Source organism: Galeopterus variegatus, unplaced genomic scaffold, assembly GCF_000696425.1.
Source record: "Galeopterus variegatus unplaced genomic scaffold, G_variegatus-3.0.2 Scaffold247, whole genome shotgun sequence".
In the NCBI taxonomy this organism is placed as follows: Eukaryota; Metazoa; Chordata; class Mammalia; order Dermoptera; family Cynocephalidae; genus Galeopterus; species Galeopterus variegatus.
In genome coordinates this window covers 445,312-465,687 of record NW_007726358.1, presented here as the reverse complement: position 1 = coordinate 465,687, position 20,376 = coordinate 445,312, and the positions used below count along the sequence as shown (strand labels likewise).

At 44.5% G+C, this 20,376-nt stretch overlaps 1 protein-coding gene across 1 annotated transcript in view; it reads right to left on the bottom strand.

Annotated features, from left to right (window-relative positions):
• Positions 1-1,478: 1,478 nt before the first annotated feature.
• The window catches only part of FLI1 (Fli-1 proto-oncogene, ETS transcription factor), a 135,323-nt gene continuing 116,425 nt past the window's right edge, over positions 1,479-20,376 (bottom strand). The window contains exons 6-9 of the mRNA XM_008566495.1: positions 8,313-8,378; positions 6,627-6,686; positions 4,643-4,690; positions 1,479-3,460 (exon numbers count right to left, since the gene is read on the bottom strand). Coding sequence (XP_008564717.1) covers positions 2,931-3,460; positions 4,643-4,690; positions 6,627-6,686; positions 8,313-8,378 — 704 coding nt within the window. The 3' untranslated portion in view covers positions 1,479-2,930. The remainder of the gene's footprint in view (positions 3,461-4,642; positions 4,691-6,626; positions 6,687-8,312; positions 8,379-20,376) is intronic.

Genomic DNA, 20,376 nt, shown 5'->3' with positions numbered 1-20,376 from the left:
ATCCTGTTTATCCTCTGTGACTAGTCAGCTGGATGTCCTTGAGCCAGCTAATAAACTTTAAATCAGGGGACTAAATGCCAGTCCCCTCTCTGCACAAATGCTTATGAAGAGCAGTCCTGTCAGTGAGTGGACCACCTTCTGAAATGTGGCATGAATCACTGTGGAGCATAGTCCAGGCAAGAGTTGACTCAAGTGCGAAGACTTTGTAGAGGTGATGAACCTAAGTCAGTGTTTGACCAGGGCATGTAAGGAAAACCTCTTAATAGGGCAAACTCCTCTCCTAGTGTTCTAAGCATCTCATTCTTCTTACAACAGTCAGAGATACGTGCCTCCATTTTCCCTAATGAATACTTTCAGATTTCACAATTGATGTGAAAATTGCTTGGCTGAGAAAGTGATTTGCAAAAGAATACAGCTACATTATTCTTAAACATACCTGGACTTCATCGTTTCTGTCTATGCTCAGGCCACTATTATCAAGTTTTTATTTTCTGTTTTCTTAGAAGTCACTAGAAGACTTGTGTATCTCATATACATATACATATATCCATATTTTACTAAACACTAACTTTTTTTGAGTGTTGATAGTAGGGGATATGCAATATAAGGAGAATAGGAAGCATTAGAATTTCAGTTTCAATTTATTTTTATATCACCCTTTAAAATTTTTCTGTTTTGTGTTTGTTTCATAATATAAATAAAAATGTAACAGTTTGTGTCATGATTTATCACAATCAATGATAAATCACAAATTATCACAAATCAATGTGCATATATTTAAAATACGTGCTTAACACATTATTTTTTTTAGTGGTAGGTTGCAAGATTAAAAAATTGGAGACCAGTGTTCTGGAACACATCCCATTTCCTTTAGGTAGACATGTTGTCTAGAAGGTACTCCGCATTACCTAGGAAACGTTGTAGGGTTATCAATGCTGTGAGTCTGATTCCTTGAAACATCAATAACTTTCCAAATAGAGGAAATGAAAACATGGTACCTAACAGTGAAGCAATTTGAAGCAAGTTTCTTCCTTGAGAAGAAAAATAGACCTTAAAAAACTGCATGGGCCATAAAATCCTGACATGGGACCAGAGGGCAACTGGGCTCTTATTCTCTGTTGGAGCATCAGGAGGTCGTCCACCTGGGTTTGACATGCTTGAAGGACACAACAGAGTGAAGTCTAATGGACAAGGACGGACCTGCTTGTATTGTTCCAGTCCTTGGACACAGATTATCCGTGGCCTTGGCTGTCATCTTATAAAACCGTTTTAGGCTGGAGGAAGATTTAAATGACATGAAATAAATGGCTGCAATCATCATCAACAGCAATGAAAAACCACTTTGATTTTGTACCTTCTGCTGTCCTGAGCTATGCACATTTGAAGAATTCTCGATGGAGTAAGAGGCGAATAGAAAATTTCCCCTGGGAAAACCCTTTGACCTCGTTGAGGGGTAAATAAGAAAACAGTGTCTTCAGTTCTGAGAGAAGAAGGCACAATTTATTTAGTCAAATTATTTTACAACATAGTCTTCATTGACAGTTGTCAGCCTAACACTTAATATAGTTTAAAAAGGTCAAAGATTACCTGCAAAATTATATATATTTTACTGCCTAAAAAATATATTGCATATATCGAGCAGGGAAATCCCTCGTCTCCACAAGGGAAAGTTTGGTTGTTCATATCAGAGTTGTAATTATTAAAGTACTGTTATTTACAAACATTTCCAAAGCATTAAAGATTTAAATGAATTGCCCTCGCCTGCTGGAGCATGGCTGTTAAATAACTGTCCCAGTGCTTCTCTTTCTAATAAGTCGGTGACTTAAACGCCCTGTTTTCTTTTCAGCAATAGTCACATTATGCTTTTTAAAAACCAGCTATAAAAACGTACAAACAGCCCAAATGTACAGATTGACAAAAGATGTACAAATTACATTTAAAAAAATAACCAACACTGATTTGATAGTAAAATTGCATTTGTGACCGAGGTCAACTCGTTTATCTATTCTTTTTAATTTTTTAATTATTTATTTTTAATACTGTGAGATATAGGAAAATAACTCTGCATAATTTATACAGTAAGTTGCCTTCTGATTGGTTGACCCTGATCTGATGGTCTGACAAACGCACAGCGCTTGCGAATCTGTTTGAGTTTAGAAATCCCTACGACTTTTCAAAGTTCTGGGACCTACTGTCATCACTTGAAAAAAAATTATTTAATTCTCTCCTTTTCAGGAATGTCTGCATTTGCATTAAAGTTTTTTTTAGCTCATATCTTGACTATTTCTAGAAGGAATGGTCAGCTGAGTGCATATTGCCCACAGAGGGGATTTTGCAATGCCCATGGGTCCTTAAATACACACATACATGTGCTTTCTTTCAAATTCCAGTTGGGTGAAAACTCACTGGCCTTACAACCAATGTTCCAGTTGCCATCCACTGAATCAGGTCCTCCTAAAATAAGATTATAAGCTTCCTGTCTCTATTTTTACTAAGTCTCAAACCAGAACGTGACTGGTTATGTCCGTGATTCTTTATTGTACTGAACCCCTATAATGGTGAGACCCGTGTGTTGATAAGAAACTGCTTTGGTCATAGAAAACAAAGAAACTTTACAGCTTCTTTCCCAGAACCATTATATAAACATTCCAGTAATGTAAATATTCAGCCCATAGGATGATAGGAGATTGAGAATCCAAACTGGCATACTGGCCCATGGAATTATCCACCTGTTCATGTAGAGGAAGCAAAAGTTAGCAATTTTTTTTTAAAAAAATTGTTTTTAAAGAACAAATACAAAGGTTCTATCCAATGAGAAAGAACATCCAGTTTTGTCTTCTCTTCAAGGCCACATATTTCCTTTAGAGTCCAAGGAATCCAGGAGGCGTGAGGGATGCGACTTCAGTTAGGAGGCCACTGTGAGCGAGCTTCTAGTAGTAGCTGCCTAAGTGTGAAGGCACGTGGCTGTTAGGATGGCGGGGGACGTTGGGGTTGGGGTAGATTCCGCCAGTGGGGGAGGTCCAGTATTGTGACGCCGCTCCAAAGAAGCTAGAGGAGGTGACAGGCATGGAGGACGGGTGGGGAGGGACAAAGTTCACCTTCTGTTGGTGGGCGTGGTAGGATGGCACATAGGAGATGTCAGAAGGGTACTTGTACATGGACGACTCGGTCGGGTGTGGCTGCAGAGCCTGGGCAATGCCATGGAAGTCAAATTTGTAGGCATACCTTTTGCCGTGCACTTTGGTCATAATGTTTTTGTCATAGTAATATCGGAGGGCCCTGCTCAGCTTGTCATAATTCATGTTAGGCTTGCTTTTCCGCTCCCCCCAGCGCCTGGCCACCTCATCGGGGTCCGTCATTTTGAACTCCCCGTTGGTCCCCTCCCAGGTGATACAGCTGGCGTTGGCACTATCAGAGAGCAGCTCGAGGAGGAATTGCCACAGCTGGATCTGCCCGCTTCCTGCAGGCAGTGAGGCACACAGGAGAAAACAGAGTATCTCAGCCTGGAGAAGTCACGACCCAATTCCCTAAAGGCAGGGATCCTCTCATTCTTTGTTAGACCCTGTTTCCTTTCACATTCAGGAGCATTGTTGATTTGCTTTTCTGTTTGCCACTGAGATGGGCATCATAAGCAAGGTTAGATCTTAAGATCATCTGCCCAAAGGCCTGGTAAGTGGAACTTGGGTAATTGTTGACTTTGCCCAGATCTAGTTGTTGTCATCTTGGGCAAGCCGCTGCCCTATGCCTTCTGGTAAGATTTTTTAAAACCTCTTTTTCTATAAAGGCCTGGACTACTGTCTAATCTCTTCTTAGTGATGAGGTTCCCCCAAGGTATTCCCTGTCAGCATGAAACAGTCAGGGTCATGAAAAGGCTGTCGGAGTCACAGGAGTGTCATGAGCTTTAGGTTTACTGGACCTGGACTGTTCCTTAGCAGAGTCCTAGCGCTTGGCTCTCAGCTCTAAGAAGCTCTCAGAGAAGAACTTGGGCAGAGAGAAAAATAACGGAAGATGCTGGGTGGCTTATTTCTCCTCTGGGAGGAATGGTCAGGCCCTGGGACAGGAGGACGTATGAGCCTCACCACTGCAAGAGCCTTGTCAACTCACAGTCTTGGTGGTCTTGGTTTAGAAGAACTCACCCGAGAGTTACTTTTAGTAATAGACCCTTAAAATACATGGTCAAATTTACTTTGTCTGCAACTTTCAGGGACACACCTCTTTTATAAGCCCAGATACTTCTGCAACACCTTCTAAAATCAAGAATAAACACTTTTGGAATATTTATTCACTTGTGCCTTGCATGGGGAAAACAACTGAGAGCTCACTGGGCTTGTTTCTTTTTTCTCCCCCATCTTTCCCTACTGAAACTTCTACAGTGCCGTTTATTACTGATCTAAACCTTGGTGCAGATATGCAGTGCTGACACGTTTGTTTTCCAGAAGCACCCTCAGCTAATGGACATTGGCACCTAATGGCAAAGCTTGACCTCTAATTTTAGCATTATAGAAACAGACATTGAACATTTTAAGGAAAGAAGCACACATTACTCCCCAGTCAGGTGTCTAGACTCAGGATAAAGGTCTCTGTGACCTCACAAACCCACAAAACATTCTGGGAAAAGGCTTGCAGGTCAAGGTAAACTCACCAGGGTTGGCCAGGCGACTGCTGGTTGGGCCCAGGATCTGGTATGGATCTAAGAAAACAAAAGGGGAAATATGCTTCACTGTTATTAAATGCAGGACCGCAGCATCCACAATCACAAAGCCCCAGGGATTTGTACTTTTACCTCAATATGTTAGGAAAGCCTGACTTCAGAAAACTTTACCGCTTTTATTTGCAGACCTCAAAGATCTTCATCACGGCTATGGTCTTTGTCTCAATAATTACAGAAATGACATGGAATAGTAATGGCTTCGCTTTTTTTCATGTTTTGTGTCTAGAATTTGTAGATAATGCTGCCATTATCCAGGACGAAATAATGAAAATGTATGGAAAGGAACTGGATAATATTCCATCATACAGCAAATAAGCTGAAGCTTCTTCAATGGCTTAAAGAAAGTCTCATGCTTATAGATCTTTAGTAGCTCTACCTAATTCTAACAACATTCAAATCTCGGTTTTAATGATGGAGCATAAACAACACATTGCTAGAAACCAAGCAGCCTGGGTTCTAACCCTGGCTATGTTACAAACAAATCACTTACCGGGCAAGCTCTGGGTATCAGTTTGCTTATCTGCACAATGAGTGGGTTGGGCTACTGACCTCCTCGGCTCCCTTCTAGTACAACGCTCTGTGATTTTAAGGCTGGAAATGTCAACCTCACTGGAATTTATATGATGGCTATAAAATGACTATTCTTAAAATCTGTTTACTTAAAACTTATGCAGTTATTTAGCCATTAAAAAAAAAATCTTTGCAGTATTGGTTTAGGTAAGGTTTGTCTCTTTTTTAGCTGAGGAAATCATGGTAGAGAACTGCATCTCAACTTGGCCATACTGTCCAATCTTTTGTACAATTTTACTATTTTTACAATTATAATTCATCAATATAAAAAATTAAAAATTAAAAAAATTTAATATATGCTTTGGGTTTCTACTTAGAACCATAAATTAACTTAGAGTACTTAAGGCCCTTTAGTGTACCTTTTATAAATCCACACTTTTAGCATGAAAACTAAAATATTTTTGGCAGGTGATAACCTAATTTTGTTATTGTTGGAGGTTCTTTAAAACTCTGTACACTTGACTTGTGTTTCACAGTCAGCAGGTTTTTTCTAAACCTTCTCAGTAAAAGGGAGGTCAATTTCCTCTTGCTCTGTCTTCGGTGGGGATGAAGAATAATATTTGACCATCCCAAAGCAAATGGCTTGTTCAGAACTTAATCTCAGTTGTGTCACATGAAGAAGACAGAGTGGAGCTGGGGCTTGGGCACAACAGCTTTCCTCAGATAAAGGACATTTGCATGGAATGAGAGGAAGACTTCTCCAGAGGGCAACCTGGAAAGCTTGAGAGGAAGTTACAGGCAGGGAGACTTTGGCTCAGAGAGTGGAATTGAGCCCAGCGAGGTAGTAAACTCCCTGCTCTGCTGCAAGTACTCAAGTAGAGGTGAGGTAAGCACAGGACTGAGATGTGAGAGACCTCGATGTCGCTAGGTTTTGTTCCAATACTAAGAGTCTTTAAATCCATGGTTTTAAAAGTTCCTCTGCCTTAATTGTTAAGTAGGCCCCCTCAGAGGATGAGATTATTTTTGAAAGCAGTGTTTGGTGAAGCATAAAAGGCTTGGGCAGGAAATTAGGAGTCTGGGGTTATTGCTCTAGTTTTTGCATTAACCAGCTGTGTGGCTTTTGGCAAATCACTTCACCTCTCTGGGTCTCAGAGTCTTTATTTTACAAAATGAGGCATTGGAACGTTTAATCATTAAGTTCCTTTCACCTCTGATATTGTGAACAAGTCTCTACCTGATTCCAGTACCTGTCACTTAATTCACAGATCTATTATAGAGAGTCAAATGCGACTCTGTTTGAAAGAAAACTGTGCTGACATATCGCTTAAATTCTCCATCCGTTGACCGTGTGGAATCAACAGCTGCACGAGAAGTAAAGAAGAGCCTGCACATCCTGGACAGATACCTGGTTGGGGCCGCTGTTCCGTGTTCTTAGTCATTGTTTGCGCTCCTCCAAGGGGGGGACCTGCGCAAGAGGAAGAGAAATACAGTAAGTGCGGCCATTCTCCACGAGGGAATGGGAACCAATGTGCTTTCTCACCCATTCATTCACTCATTCTCCACAACTCATTTATTCACTTAATTTAGTAAATATTTATCTAGAATCTACTATGTGCTGACATTGTCCTCTGTGCTGGAGATTTAGCAATGAACAAACAGTTCCTGGTAGATGGTACATTTCAATGGGGGAGAAAAAGATAAACAACAATTTTAAAAAGTAAACTGAAAGCATAGCATGTCTGCTGGTATGGGGGCTGTGGATTTTATTTTTAAATGGGAAATTTTGAGAGGTCCGTAATGAGAACGTGGCATCTGAGTGAAGACCAGCTGCTTCCCGCCTTGCCACGCACTGTGAGTTCCCTTCACAGAGTCGCTCGCACATGTCCTTCCCAGGCCTGTCGCAGCCTCTTGCATGGTCCGAGGCTTAGTCTGACTCCGTTCTCGCCCCTTTTCTCTCTTCCCATGTCCCATCATACGCCCCACTGTTCAAAACCTCAGTGACTCTTCATTGCCCTCGTTGTCCGTCTTCAGATCATCAGTCGCGATTTCCACCTTTCTAGACTTCTTTTCCATCATGCATCCTACACCCTGGAAGCCTGGGTCCTTGCCCACTGCCAGACATGCCTCACTGGATGTCTTCCCCCCACCCCACATCTACTGGAGCACCTGTCCTCCTGTCTTACAGGTTCAAATCCTGCTTCTCCATCCACAGCTAACTCAAAGGGTAGCAGGGTCACAAAGCCTTCCCAGTCCCCAACCAGATGGAAAGAGTTATGTGTATGCATGATTTCTCTCCCCTGCTTAAGGGACCAGTCCACATCTGACTTACCTTTGTGAATCCTATAGTCCCAAGTGCTGTGTGCAGAGTGAACAAATAATAATATATCTAATTGAAAGGGATCTTGGTTATTGCGTGGGCATTCATTTATAATTCCAACCTCTTTCTTGAAGGGATGGATAGTGAAGGGATTCTTCACTATCCATTCATGTGCTGGATATTTTGCTTCCTAGAATCAGCAAGTGTGGCACATTCTGGTCGAGAAGTTCATGAGTTGTCCTCGTTCCTTGCTCCCTCAATGGGAGATATTGGGCAGACTTCAACACATCATCACCTCCCCACTTGGTACACAAATTGATGTCTCAGACCCCTATCAGCCCTCATCAGTTTATCCTCCATCTCAGTCTTTCACAAAATGGGGATAGGAATATTGGTTTGATTAAGGCTCAACAACAAGAGCAGTGAGTCATAGAAGGTCATTATCCTGGCTTAAATAACAGAATCCAAATCCAGTGACCTGTCATTCATACAGAACCCTGTCCCAAGAAACCTTCAAACTTCAAAAATTCTAAAATCAAGTGCAATGAAATGAAACTCAAACACCCAAATGAAAATCCCATGTCATCTTTCAAGTGACATCTTTCAAGAGTGGGTATCACTGACAGGCCCTGAATTGGCAATTAATGGTGATGTCTACTCAAAAGCAGCGAAACAAATGTTTGCTCCTATCTTCCTTTATCCTGTGACCCTGCTCTTCATCCCTGTCCTCGGAAAAATGTTTTCTTCCCAAAGAAGAGTATGACATTTACTTACTTTTGTTGAGGCCGGAATTCATGTTAGTACCCCATCCTCCTCTCCTGACTGAGTCATAAGAAGGGTCTAATGAAAAACAACAAATAGAGGTACGTTAGCTGCTTTTCAGAAGGTTGCATGGAGATTATCTCCTCGTGATCAGGAGGAATTAAATTTAATTCAGCAGTAACTCTTTAAGCATCAGTAAGTGCCAGAAGTGTACTCTTCTTTTGGGGTTGGGTGTGGAGTGGTGGAAGAAACTCTAACACTCTGATTTTTAAGCAGATTTCAGTTATCCGGGAGCTGGAGTAATAGAAAGAACCCAGAATTTGAAGTCAGAGGACTGGTTCAAGGTCTGTCTCTGCCACTCTTTGTTGTGAGACCTCAGATGAATCATAACTTTCCTGAGCCTTGATTTCCTTTGACAAGGAAATGAAAATTTACATGATTTGTTTACCTGTTTATCATTACCATGGATTGTGGTAATGATCAGATGAGATAACTTATGTGTAGCACCTCATTATGCTTTCTACAAATATAAACTAACACAAAGTTAGAGAGAAAAAATGTCCTATCTGTGTAGGAAAGTCCCTCAAGCAGCTCTGAAGAAGTGGGGTCTGGATGAAAGACCGCACGAGAAAGCCTGGCCCGCGACACCCCTGGGGGTTGACACATCTACTGGTGCTGTGGGATGACATCTCAGAGTGTGAGCGTATTCTGGGCTCCCTTAGGTCTCTCCTGCTCTTCTCCTGGCAGTGGAGTGGGCTGGCGTGAGGGCCACAGAGAAAGGGGAAAGGCCTAGAAAAAGGCTGGATCAAGAAATGAGTGGTGGAGAGACGCTTCCTGCTTGGAAGTGACCAGGGGCGTGCTTCTAGACTGTCTTAGAGAAGACTCTATGGAGCCTGAACTTTGTAATCCCAAACCCTTTCTTGAAAGGATCCACGTGCCTCCATGACTGTGCTCAGAAACTGCTTAACCAACTGCTGGAAACTTCCCACATTTCCTTTCTCGTGGTGTGAGTCCCATGGAGACACGGAGCAGGAAGAGCAGGAGAGCTTAAGGATACAGAATTATGACTCTCAAAATCTTTCCATGAACTACAAAGAAACCATAAAAGCCCTCTGAGCAAACGGAGCGCAAACATCATCAAAAGGCAGACTGACAGAGGGACACAAACCATGCCCTTCAGCCCCTTCTGAGCCTCCCAGACAAATGAGAAGACCGGGCAGATGGGTGGATTCCTCCATTGCCTGGTCTCATTGTTTCTGCCTAAGGAGAACCAAAAGCAAACATCATCAAAAGGCAGACTGACAGAGGGACACAAACCATGCCCTTCAGCCCCTTCTGAGCCTCCCAGACAAATGAGAAGAACGGGCAGATGGGTGGATTCCTCCATTGCCTGGTCTCATTGTTTCTGCCTAAGGAGAACCAAAGGACAAGGACAATTTTCTTGTGGAAAAATCCATGTGCAGATGCACATTCCTCATGGCTGTGGAAAAGCCAGTTCAGTTTTTAAATTACAGTCTTTAGCAAATGGCATGAAAGGAAAACAAAAAGTGGGGGGGGGGATGGGGAGGAGAAGCAGCTCAGCTCGTTCAAGTCGTCTGTTTTTATTTTTACTTGACTTTTTTTTTTCACATTTCTCCTGTCAATAGATTCTTCTTCTTGCTTAAAAACAAACGAAACAAATGAAAAGCCAACTTGTTTACAAGCTTGGAATGAGGGTGAAGGCTCTGATGGGCATTTTTGGAGACGTCTTGCAGAGGTCTGCAGAGTGTGTGCAACGTGGATCTAAGCAAATGGGAAAGGGAGGTTTGTCAAAGACTTCTCTTTGGGTGGGGAGAGGCTACTCTTATTTGAGACCAACTTCTACAAGGCATCGTGTGCTTGGTCGTAGTGTGGACGTGATGTGAGATGAAGCAGGTTCCCCACCTTGCATTTAAGTCCGAGAAGACAGCTAAGATAGTGAGGAAGTACCGGGTCATGTGCCAGAGGCGTGCTGGAGACATTAAGGGCTACTGGAGGTTAAGGGAGGAGAGGCGAGTGCGATTGGGACAGCGAGGCTTGTGTGGGTCCTCTCTGGAGAGGAGTGAGTGAGCAACGCAGGCAGGAACAAGGCAGAGGCGGTGGAGCAATGTCAGGGTGGCATCCGGGACAGCCACGGGTGAAAGTGCATGACTGAAGGAGAGGAACGTGGAGGGAGGGGACAGGGGAGCACCAGGAGCGAGCACTGCAGCACGGGCAAGGCCATATTGGTGGCAGCTCAGCAAGCTCCGTGGCGTTGGTGATGGGCAGGGGAAACCAAGGGAGGTTCTGGGCATGCAGCAAGACCAGGAAAACGGTATGGTGAAGAAAGAGCTCGTCCTCGTGTGTAGAATGGATTGGAGTGCCTGGGGGAAGGAGGCCATGCTAGTAGGAACAGAACAGAAAGTGGAATAGCCAGTGACAAATTCAAGAGAAAAGAAAAAAAAAAAAAAGGATCGGCGTATGTCATCTGAAGTTCTGACTTGACTTTTGACTTACTGCACTGATAAAAATCTGTCTCAAATCTTCCTAACCGATTTTTCTACTCAATCATTAGTCTACTAAAGTCTTCAACCCTGTCTGAAAGCTATGTTAGAACCATTTAGAAGAACCATTTTTTAAAGCCCAAGTTATGGCCATGGCTATAGTTACCATGAACTTCTTATCAGCTTTTCTTCCTATTCTTTCGTTCTAGCCCCAGGGACAGAGCAGGCATGCGAAAGTCACAGAATGCGTGGCTGGATCCCCCTCACCAACAGTGGAAGGCGATCACCGGATTTTTCTGTAACTCTAAGTGACCAACCATGGTTTGACGTTGGTGCCTTGCGAGAGAAGTGGCTTAGCAGCCCCATCCTTTCGGCCAGGGCCTGAGGAGGGACGCACAGCTCTTTGGAGAATACTCCCACAGGGTCCCAACCAACCCTACAGTTCTCCATAGCTGGCAAAGGAAGTGACAGAAACAGAGAGGCCACCCAGCCATCAGCCTGACCTATGTTCTCACTGTGAAGTTAACAGAGCAATAAACAGCCACAAGCTGTGCCATGAGCTGGTGTCCTCAGCCAAGGGTCTGAGCAGCATGCACAGTCAGAGTAACAATGACCACAGGCCTCCCTTCCATTTGCTTTTTTACTCCCATCTGCTGGCATGGAAAATCCTACCGCTGCCACCTAAATCCACAAAGGACACCAGGCTCATTTACTAGAGTCCATAGGCACTGGGGTTCCAGGGGAAGTCTACCTAATGAAAGATTTAAATTAAAACTGGTGTGTTTTGGAGCAATTCCTGCTTTAAAGACAAAGCATAAAGATGGAGAAGGCCCATGGCCAAGTAGTAAGGTCCAGCCTTAGAGGTTTGAAGAACTAGGGCAGCCTTGCAGATTAAATGAGATATCCAAATAAACACCCAGCACCGTGCCGAGCACAGAGCCGGCCTCGGTAAATGTTAGCAATCAATATTATGGTTTGCATTATTATTATATACCTAAAAAATACTCAGACCCAGAACCATGTTGGTCAGCCTACCAAATACACATAACTTTCCTTCCTCCTCCCCTCTGTCCTCCTCACCCAGCTCTACTTCTTATTTTTCCACTTATCACCTAATGTAATCAATAATTCGTGTTTGCTGTTCATTGCCTGCATCCCCCACCTGAATGTCAGGTCCATAGGGGTAGAGGCCTTTGTTGTGTTCTCGATATATCCAGGCACCTAGAGCAGAGCCCAGTGCAGGGGAAGCACACGACAAGTATTTGTTGTGGAAATGAATAAACTGGGCTGATATTTGCTCTTGCTTGTTAAATATACACAATTCCCTAATTGTTCACTATATCACTAGCCGAAGAGAATCCAGGGTTCCTACCCTGACTTCTCCCCGCAAAACTAAGTCTCCAGGCAACTTAAGTCTGGGGTGACAAGGAGCGTAGATTATATCAACCCTGTGTCCTCTCTGAGTATAATGGACAACAACCCACCTATTTACAGGGCATAGGCTGAAAGCTTGTCCCCATAGGAACATCAAGGACTGGATGCCACTCATTGAAGTGGCCTGCGTCTTATTTTATATATGTTTAACAAGGTCATTGTTGAAATGAGGGTTCATTTTTTTCCTACTGAAAGTCATGCAAGTAAAAACTTAGCAGTGTGGTCAGCTCTAGTCTCAGACACACAAATAGAAATATGTCTATAACCAAAATGGAAAAGTCTGGACCAGGGAGCTAACCCAGCGGCTCACATTCCTACACAAACACCACCCCTCCCTGAGCCCGACACCCAGCTGTGTCAGAGCTCCTGGGTCCTGGCTGCTGGTCAGTGCCCGGAAGAGTGCTCCAGTAGGGTGTGCATGCTCCGAGAAGCAGCCTGAGTGTGCACTGAGACCCTCCCAGACGTGGAGCATGGAGTCTGCTTTCTGTATACTGACTTCTAAAAAGACAAGCTTGAGGCAGCAGCCAAAGGCACAGTGCACAAAAATGTGGCTGCTGGGACCAGTACATGAGTTGAGGATCTCAGAACTTATCTGTGGTGGCAGGTGGCTTCATCAGCAGAAAATCACACCTTGATTCTCACCAACTTGCCTTTTACTTTAACAAAGGCTGACACCCCCTGGCTTTATGGAGTACCAAGATGACAAATCTTATCGTGACTCCTTTTCAGAGGCATCATCAATGGGCTTCATCTGGAGTTTGTAGTTCCAGGCAGTCCTGAGATCAACTTTTGCCAAAGCACAGAGATCTAAGCCCCATTCTGGAGAACCAGGGCCTCGCCAGCCATTGTTGATAATTCAGCCTCACTTATATCATGGCCTTCACAGTATCCCCATTATGTGATGCTCGGTGTGGCTGAACTTGACACTAAATGGCCTCTTAGATTCCAGGAGAGACTCTTGGGGTGCAGAAATATGAGCATGGTAATTTTTTCCCAAAACTCCTTGTTGGAAGGGGAAAGCTTTCTTGGACTTGACCGTCCCCTAGACATACCAGTGTTAACTCCATTCTTGTGTGAAGCTTTTAAACTGATCCTAGAAGTATGGCCGGACATCTCAGGAGAGACCTTTCTTCCTGTGCTGACGCCTACAGGTAGCTGTTGGAAGGCCCCAACATGCAGCCCACAGGCAGTGCTCCACTGTCATGACTCGACCGGGCCAGGGGTCCCATGACGCCCACACACAAAAGCCTCTCTTCAGCCCAGACGACTCAGTGACTCGTGGGAAAAGATGAATTCTCCCAGATGCTTCTCACTGGGTTTCTGGCTGCTGCTGAGAGGCTGACAGCACCTAGCCCTGCGTATCTTTGGAGAGCCCAGCTTCTGAGAGCAGACCTTCAGCCAAGCAGCACGCAAGGCCGCTCATGCCCAGAGCAGAGCGGGGCCTCGGGTGTCAGATCCAGACATACTTTCTCCAAAGAGTGAAGATGCCAAAAGAGAAACATTCACATAAAGGGGGCCTTTGACCCAAAGCCCTCAACTTCTGTGGAAGAGCCAAGCCCGCTAGGAGGAAGAAATGTCACCCAGAACCCGACAGGGAAGCACCATGTAGGCCAGCAACGGTCTACTTTCTCCAAAGAGTGAAGATGCCAAAAGAGAAACATTCACATAAAGGGGGCCTTTGACCCAAAGCCCTCAACTTCTGTGGAAGAGCCAAGCCTGCTAGGAGGAAGAAATGTCACCCAGAACCCGACAGGGAAGCACCATGTAGGCCAGCAACGGTCTTTGTTGTTGGGCGATCAGACAGGTGTGACACATACTGGTAGAGGGCTGGACTAGGTGACCCTCTGGAGCTCCTGTCTTTGAGAGGAGCAGGCTCTACAGGCCACTGGCCTGACTCAGGCTGCCCTCCTCTGGGCTCTCCCTCACGCTGTGCCTCCTGCTCTGCTTCATGGACTCACAGCCCCCAAACTGGGACTGGCTGCTGGTCTGCCACTGTCTCTGCCACTCTGGTCTGACCCACAGGCCTGGCATCCCACTTCAAAAACAGTGCAAAGGCAGCTCGCCCCAAAGCAAGCACAGCTTGTCCAGGGCTCAGGATACCATCCTAAAGGCACCCTTTCCACAGGTGGGCCTCAGAGTTATTCCTGTAGTTCTGACAAGGCATTTAAAATCACTTAGACCTGGGTTTCCACCCAGCTCTCTGGGTTCCAACTCTTTACTCTGCTGAGTGATCTTGGTTATGTCTCTCTGCCTTTCTGAACCTCAGGTTCTGCTTCTCTAAAAAGCAATAATCACAAATGCTTTATAGGGTTGCTATGAGGATTAAGGAAGCAGTCAATGAATGGTCGTTTAAAAATGCACACAGCATACCTGTGGTCTATTCGATCTTGCTTGCCTTCTATGATGTTTATCATGGTGAAATGAGGTTAAAAAGCTCTTCAAGAAAAGAAAGTCTTGAAAAGGAAGAGAAGCCTGAGGGTCATAAAGGAGGAGGGACAGTGCCATACCTGTGACCCTGGATCAGAGATTCCCAAATGTGAATACAGCATGGCCTCTTTTAAAAGAAGAGATGGATAATCCTGGACCCTGGTTTGAGAAATGCTGCCCCAGACAGAGAGGGATGGTGGTGATGGGCAGCCTGTTGGCATATTAGGACTGGGTAGCATCCAGCATCCTTCTTGCACCAGGCTGTCAGCTGCCCAAGTCCCTGTCCAGCTGGCCTTGAAGCTCAAGGCTGAGTCCTCACCTCATTTCAACCCATTCTATGGGGGCCACTCTGCCTGTGCTTTGGTGGCATCTTATGTCCCAAAGAACAACAGAGGAGCTTGTCTCCACTGATACCTCAGGAAGAGAGAAATATCCAGGGAAGGCTTTCCCCAAACTTGGAATTCACAGGAAAAAAAAAAACCACCCTGGATCAGATTTCCTTCACCCAAGGATCTTGTCCTGGAATCCAAACAGCCCCTCTGCCTCAGAAGCAGCCCCGCTGTGTGGAGTATAATGGAGGTACTGTCTGACATACATGTGCGAAGGGAAAAAAGGCCTATGAAAAAAATGCTTGAAAGAAAAGTTTGGGAAGTTGAGTGGCACGTTTGCTGAGTGCAGCTGTGCCACGGTCACAGGAGGCTCCTTGTTGAGCCCCGCCCTTCTGTCACTTTGCTCCTCCCACAGGCTCTGTGTCTAAGTGACACAGATGTCTGAATGACCTATGTATTTTCATAAGGCCTCAGAGTGGGATTGCGGAGTCAGCCTTATGTAGAAAAGCAATTCACACTGACTAGATTAACTGGGTGTTTGCCAAAACTGTCTTCCTCGTTGGGCCATGTAGATGTAACTAAATTGCATGCTTCTTTGGTTAGATCTGCCTCAGGTTTAAGAGGATTCCAGGTAGGAAAAAGAAAACATGACAGGCTACTTAGGTAACCGGGCTTGGGGATAAATGAGTGTGAGTCAGTGGTCCACCCCCTCCGCCTGGCTGACCCTCCTCTGCTGAGATGTTCCCAGGGGGCTGCCCTCCCTCTGCTCAGCCACTGGGGATGCAGTCTTGTGTCTGCTTAGCAGCTCAGCTTCTGCATCCACTTCCTTCATTGTTCTGCAGGTCAAGGCTCCCTGGTGAGTTGTCTCCTGCTATTGTTCTTGTCTTGCTCAGTCTTCTAGTGGGTTTTTTGTGCATGCATCTCCCTTGCTAGGTGGCAATCTTTTGGAAGAGAGGGATTGAATCTTAATCATCATTGTTTCCCCCTAAGAACTGGTTCTTGCCCCTTCGTTCATACCAGCTTATTGGATATAATCGATACCTTATGTCCCAACACACATTCATCCATTCGATAAAGTTTCATTGAATGTCTACTGTGATGCCAGACATTTGTATGTGCTAAGAATACAGTGATGGCCAGGCAAACATCCTTCCTCTGTGGAGTGTCCATTCAAAACAAATAGTAAACTACATTGTGTACTAGAAGGTGATGAATGCTATGGAGAAAAGAAAACCAGGGGAGGGAAGCAGGCAGTGTTGGGGGCAGGACCTCCCTTAAAATACTTAATTTGAGCAAAGACTTGATCTAACACTATGAAAACAGAGCTCCACATAGCTCCATAATTCTTTTGAAAAGTGGCTGAATCACCCTATATTGATCTCAAAGACCTTCTGGAAAGTCAGTTCCTTTTTAGGAGTTGTTTAGTGAGGATTGCTTTATGTAGGAGGATAGCAAAATTAGCTAAAAAACTTGAAAGCGTCTCTTTAATGTTTGCATAATGAAAGGTGCAATAAACCTCGTCTCTTTAAGAGTCAACTAATTTTTGTAAACTTAGAATCAAGGTGATTGTCCAGTCTGTGGTCCTAGACTCACATTGATTTAGGATTGCCATTCAAATCAATAAACTTAAAATCCCCAAACTTCCTATAATTTGCCTTTGGACCTGTGTCTGAAGTGGTTTGCCACAAAGGACAAGTCTCTGGAATCAGTGCGGGAGAAGTGGATGGGTGAGTTCATCCCGAAGAACATTCCATCTTTTGTGGCCTGGCAGGTGAGCATGAAACGCTTCAGCCCCTGAGTCCTGCAGCCACACATCAGACAGAAGCACAGTCGTTAAGAGAAAAAGAGCCATCAATTCTTGGAAGGTGGAATGTGGTCTCACTTATATCATAGAATCAGAGGCTCCTTTTCAGACTGGAAGGGACCTCAGACATTATCTAAACCAGACATGCAAATTAGCACAGGCCTGGAGGCCCAAAGCCTGAGAGAAAGCACATGTGTCCACGCAAGAATTTTAATAGAAATCGAAAATATGACTCATAGCATAAAAACTGCCTTCTCTAAACTCTTCTAGGATATTAGGTAGGACTCATAATTATTTTGCAGGCAGGCCAAAGACATTTGAAGCTCAAAGATTTTTCAAAGTTATACCAAGAACAATTTTCATGTCTTTGAGAGACTGGCACCTAAATCTTATCAAGCACAGGACTGTTTGTAGTGTTACTGAGGGCTCTTAAGATCTTCAGGGAAGGAATTCTGTAACTTGTCTTTAATCCATTCTAAACAGGAAAACGGCTCATTGCAAAAGCAAGAACTCTGAATTGGGGTCAGAGCTCCTCGGCTGCCTTCTCATCTCTGCCAGTTATGAGCTGCTTAACCTCTCTGAACCTCAGTTAACCTACATGGGAAAGGTAGATACCAAACAGGAAAACGGCTCATTGCAAAAGCAAGAACTCTGAATTGGGGTCAGAGCTCCTCGGCTGCCTTCTCATCTCGGCCAGTTATGAGCTGCTTAACCTCTCTGAACCTCAGTTAACCTACATGGGAAAGGTAGATACTTGGGGGAAAATGATTATTACTAAATTTAAGAGTCTGGAAAAGCAAATGGCATATTTAACCCTCTCAGGGATCTTTTCAGGATAAATGAGCTCGTGCATGTGAAAATGCTTTATGTACTCCAAGGGGCACTGTAGAATTATAGCTGCTGTTCTCTTCCAGAGTCTAATTCATGGAAGAAAGAAGTTAATCTTTCTGTGTGAACCAAAGCTAATTTTTCCTGGTTCTTTATTCAGTGAAGCAAAAGGACTGAGTGAATAATTAACTAAATTGACGAAGACTAGATTTTTCTTCCCCAGTGAATCCATCGACTGTCAATAGTACTTACTGAATATCTACAGGGCTGGGAGAAAGGATACAGGACAAAAGTCACAATTAAAGATGACGAGGTAATCTGTAGATAAGTCCATAGATAGCTTGTCAGTGTGGTAGGGTTCAGAGAAGAGACTGTCATCTTTAGGAGTAAGGAAAAAAAATCTCGAGGCAGGTGAGACTTGAACTGGGCTTTGAAGAATGTGTTGGATTTTGACAGATGAAATATTTTGTTCCACTTAATTTAAAATTTTTCTTATTAGATTATGCCTAACACGAGAATTAGAATTTCATCAAGGAGATGTGTTAAACTTCTTGATGCTCATGTGTGGAAGCTCACAGACCCTGAGACTAGGGGAAAAGCCCACTCACGTGCTGGTTAGTTTTCTAGTCTCTGCCTTTCCTCCTCAAAGACCTTACTTTCTCCCACAAGGGTATTTCATGAGCAATAAGCTCCTTATTATCTCAGATAGGGGCTTCTTTGAAGAGATAAGGTTGTTCCTTCTATAAAAACAGTGCAGGGAAATGTTTTATATTAAAATAACAAGTGATGCTACTTTACTTGGCTTTTCACTAGAAGATGCCCCAAACCCCTGCACCTCTGTCTGGCATGAGAGAAGCTTCTCTGTCTTTCTCTCTCTCCAGATAGATAGAAAAAAATTGGCTTATGAGGATGGAGCTAAACAAGCTTCTTTAAAAAACTTTCCAGCAACCACTGCCCCCCAAATGACCTCCCTGTAGTGGAATTTCTAAATCAGTGTATTAGGCAAGACAAATGCATTTAGAATGTTGGATTGAGGTGGCCACTAAGGGGTCATCTGGAGCACTTTTCTTTCCTAAGTATTTTGGGACCTCACCCCTCAAAACAGCCAACAGGGAACACTTTTAGTTTCTGTTGGAGAAGAAGACCACATGGCCACGGCAATGGAGCTACATCGACCAAGGCCAATTTCATTTTGAGTCTTAGCTTTGTTATCTGGAGTGGGATGAACACCCGAGTCAAAGCGAAACTTGAAACCAGGTAGAGATGGCAAGCCTAAAATAGCAACAGCCCAGAGTCTAGAGACGAATTAGAGATGCGAAAACCCTGATGGCCCACTGAAGTGTCCCTGCAGGGGAGCTCTGCCCTCACTGGAGGCCCCTCCCTGCAATGGAGGAGGAGCTGTCCTCGGGTTGAGTTTGATTGGAAGGTTGCTCTAGAAGCCAGTCACCCCCAATTACCTTTCCCACAGCCTTGCACCTTGTCCCTTTCCCTTTTTGAGGTTTCTTTACTCGAAGTCATTTTCCTTTATTAAAATGCAGCAGGGCTCATGCATTCGTTGTCACCACCGTTAACGCTGCAGAGCAAGCGAATGGGTCCCTGTCAGGTTCTTTATTCCTCCAGAGAGCATTCAAGAGCAGCTTTGATAAGCATAAAGACCAAACCCATGACCAAGGAAGGGGGGAAGCCCAAGTGGGAACTTCTGAGCAGCCAGGGGCCCGGGGCCTTCTGGCACAGGGACAAGAAGAGGTGAGCTTGGTGGTGGCAGAAAGTTGCTGATGCAGAGTGGGAAGACATGTTTCTGCTCTACTAAGTACTGGAGGAAAGCACTGGCTGTCAAGGTGGAGCTGGGGTGGGGGAGAACAATGGAAGGAGCTTATTCTAAGAACACAGGTGCTGAGCTCCAACTTGGGCCTCACTCCTTCACCTACCGAGGGCACATGTGAGTTCACCAGGGGAGTGTGGCAGGAGCCTCCCAGAAAGCAGCTTCAAGATGCCTCCCAGGTAGTTCTGATATCCTTTCTTTCTCTTTGAGAACCATGAGTCTATAAAGCTTACAGGAGCAGAAGGTTGCTTACCTGTTAATTTGAGGGAAAGTTTACAACTTGATTTATTGGACTACTATCCACCCCCTGCACTCATTGTTTGAATTAAGTGTATTGCAGTCCTTATTGATAGACCGTTGGTCAATATAATATTTTCTTTTCTAAATCTCTCCTTTTTTCCTTTATCCTCTTAAATACAGTATTAAACACAAAAAAGATATGTGTAATATTATATAAAATGGAAAGGATAACAATGACAAAATCTGTAAAACCACCTATTATGCTTCTTGAAATGCAAATAAAACTGAATGCATGGAATCAGCCTCCTGAGTTTTTGGACCACAGCCGGAATCAATCAGCCTAACCATATCATCTTAGCACCAGACAATTATCAGCTACCTGGAAAAAAGGGGCCTTTTGATGGGGGAGGTCGGCGGGCAGAGTAGGAGAAGGCCGTGCTGGAGCCCGAGCTGCTGCCTGGTGGGGAGGCCGCTGCAGGCACACGCTCCGCTCTGCTTCATTCTAGCGCCGTGCTTTGGGCTGAACCAATCTGTGCCCTGGTTTTCTCATGGGTGCAATGGGAGTAATAATAGCACCAACTCCACAAGGTTTTGTGAAGTGTAATGTGAGGTGAGTAGAAAAGTTCTTGGCACGGGCCGGCCCGGTGGTGCACTGCTATAGTGCGCCGCTTGGGAAGTGCGGCGGCGCTCC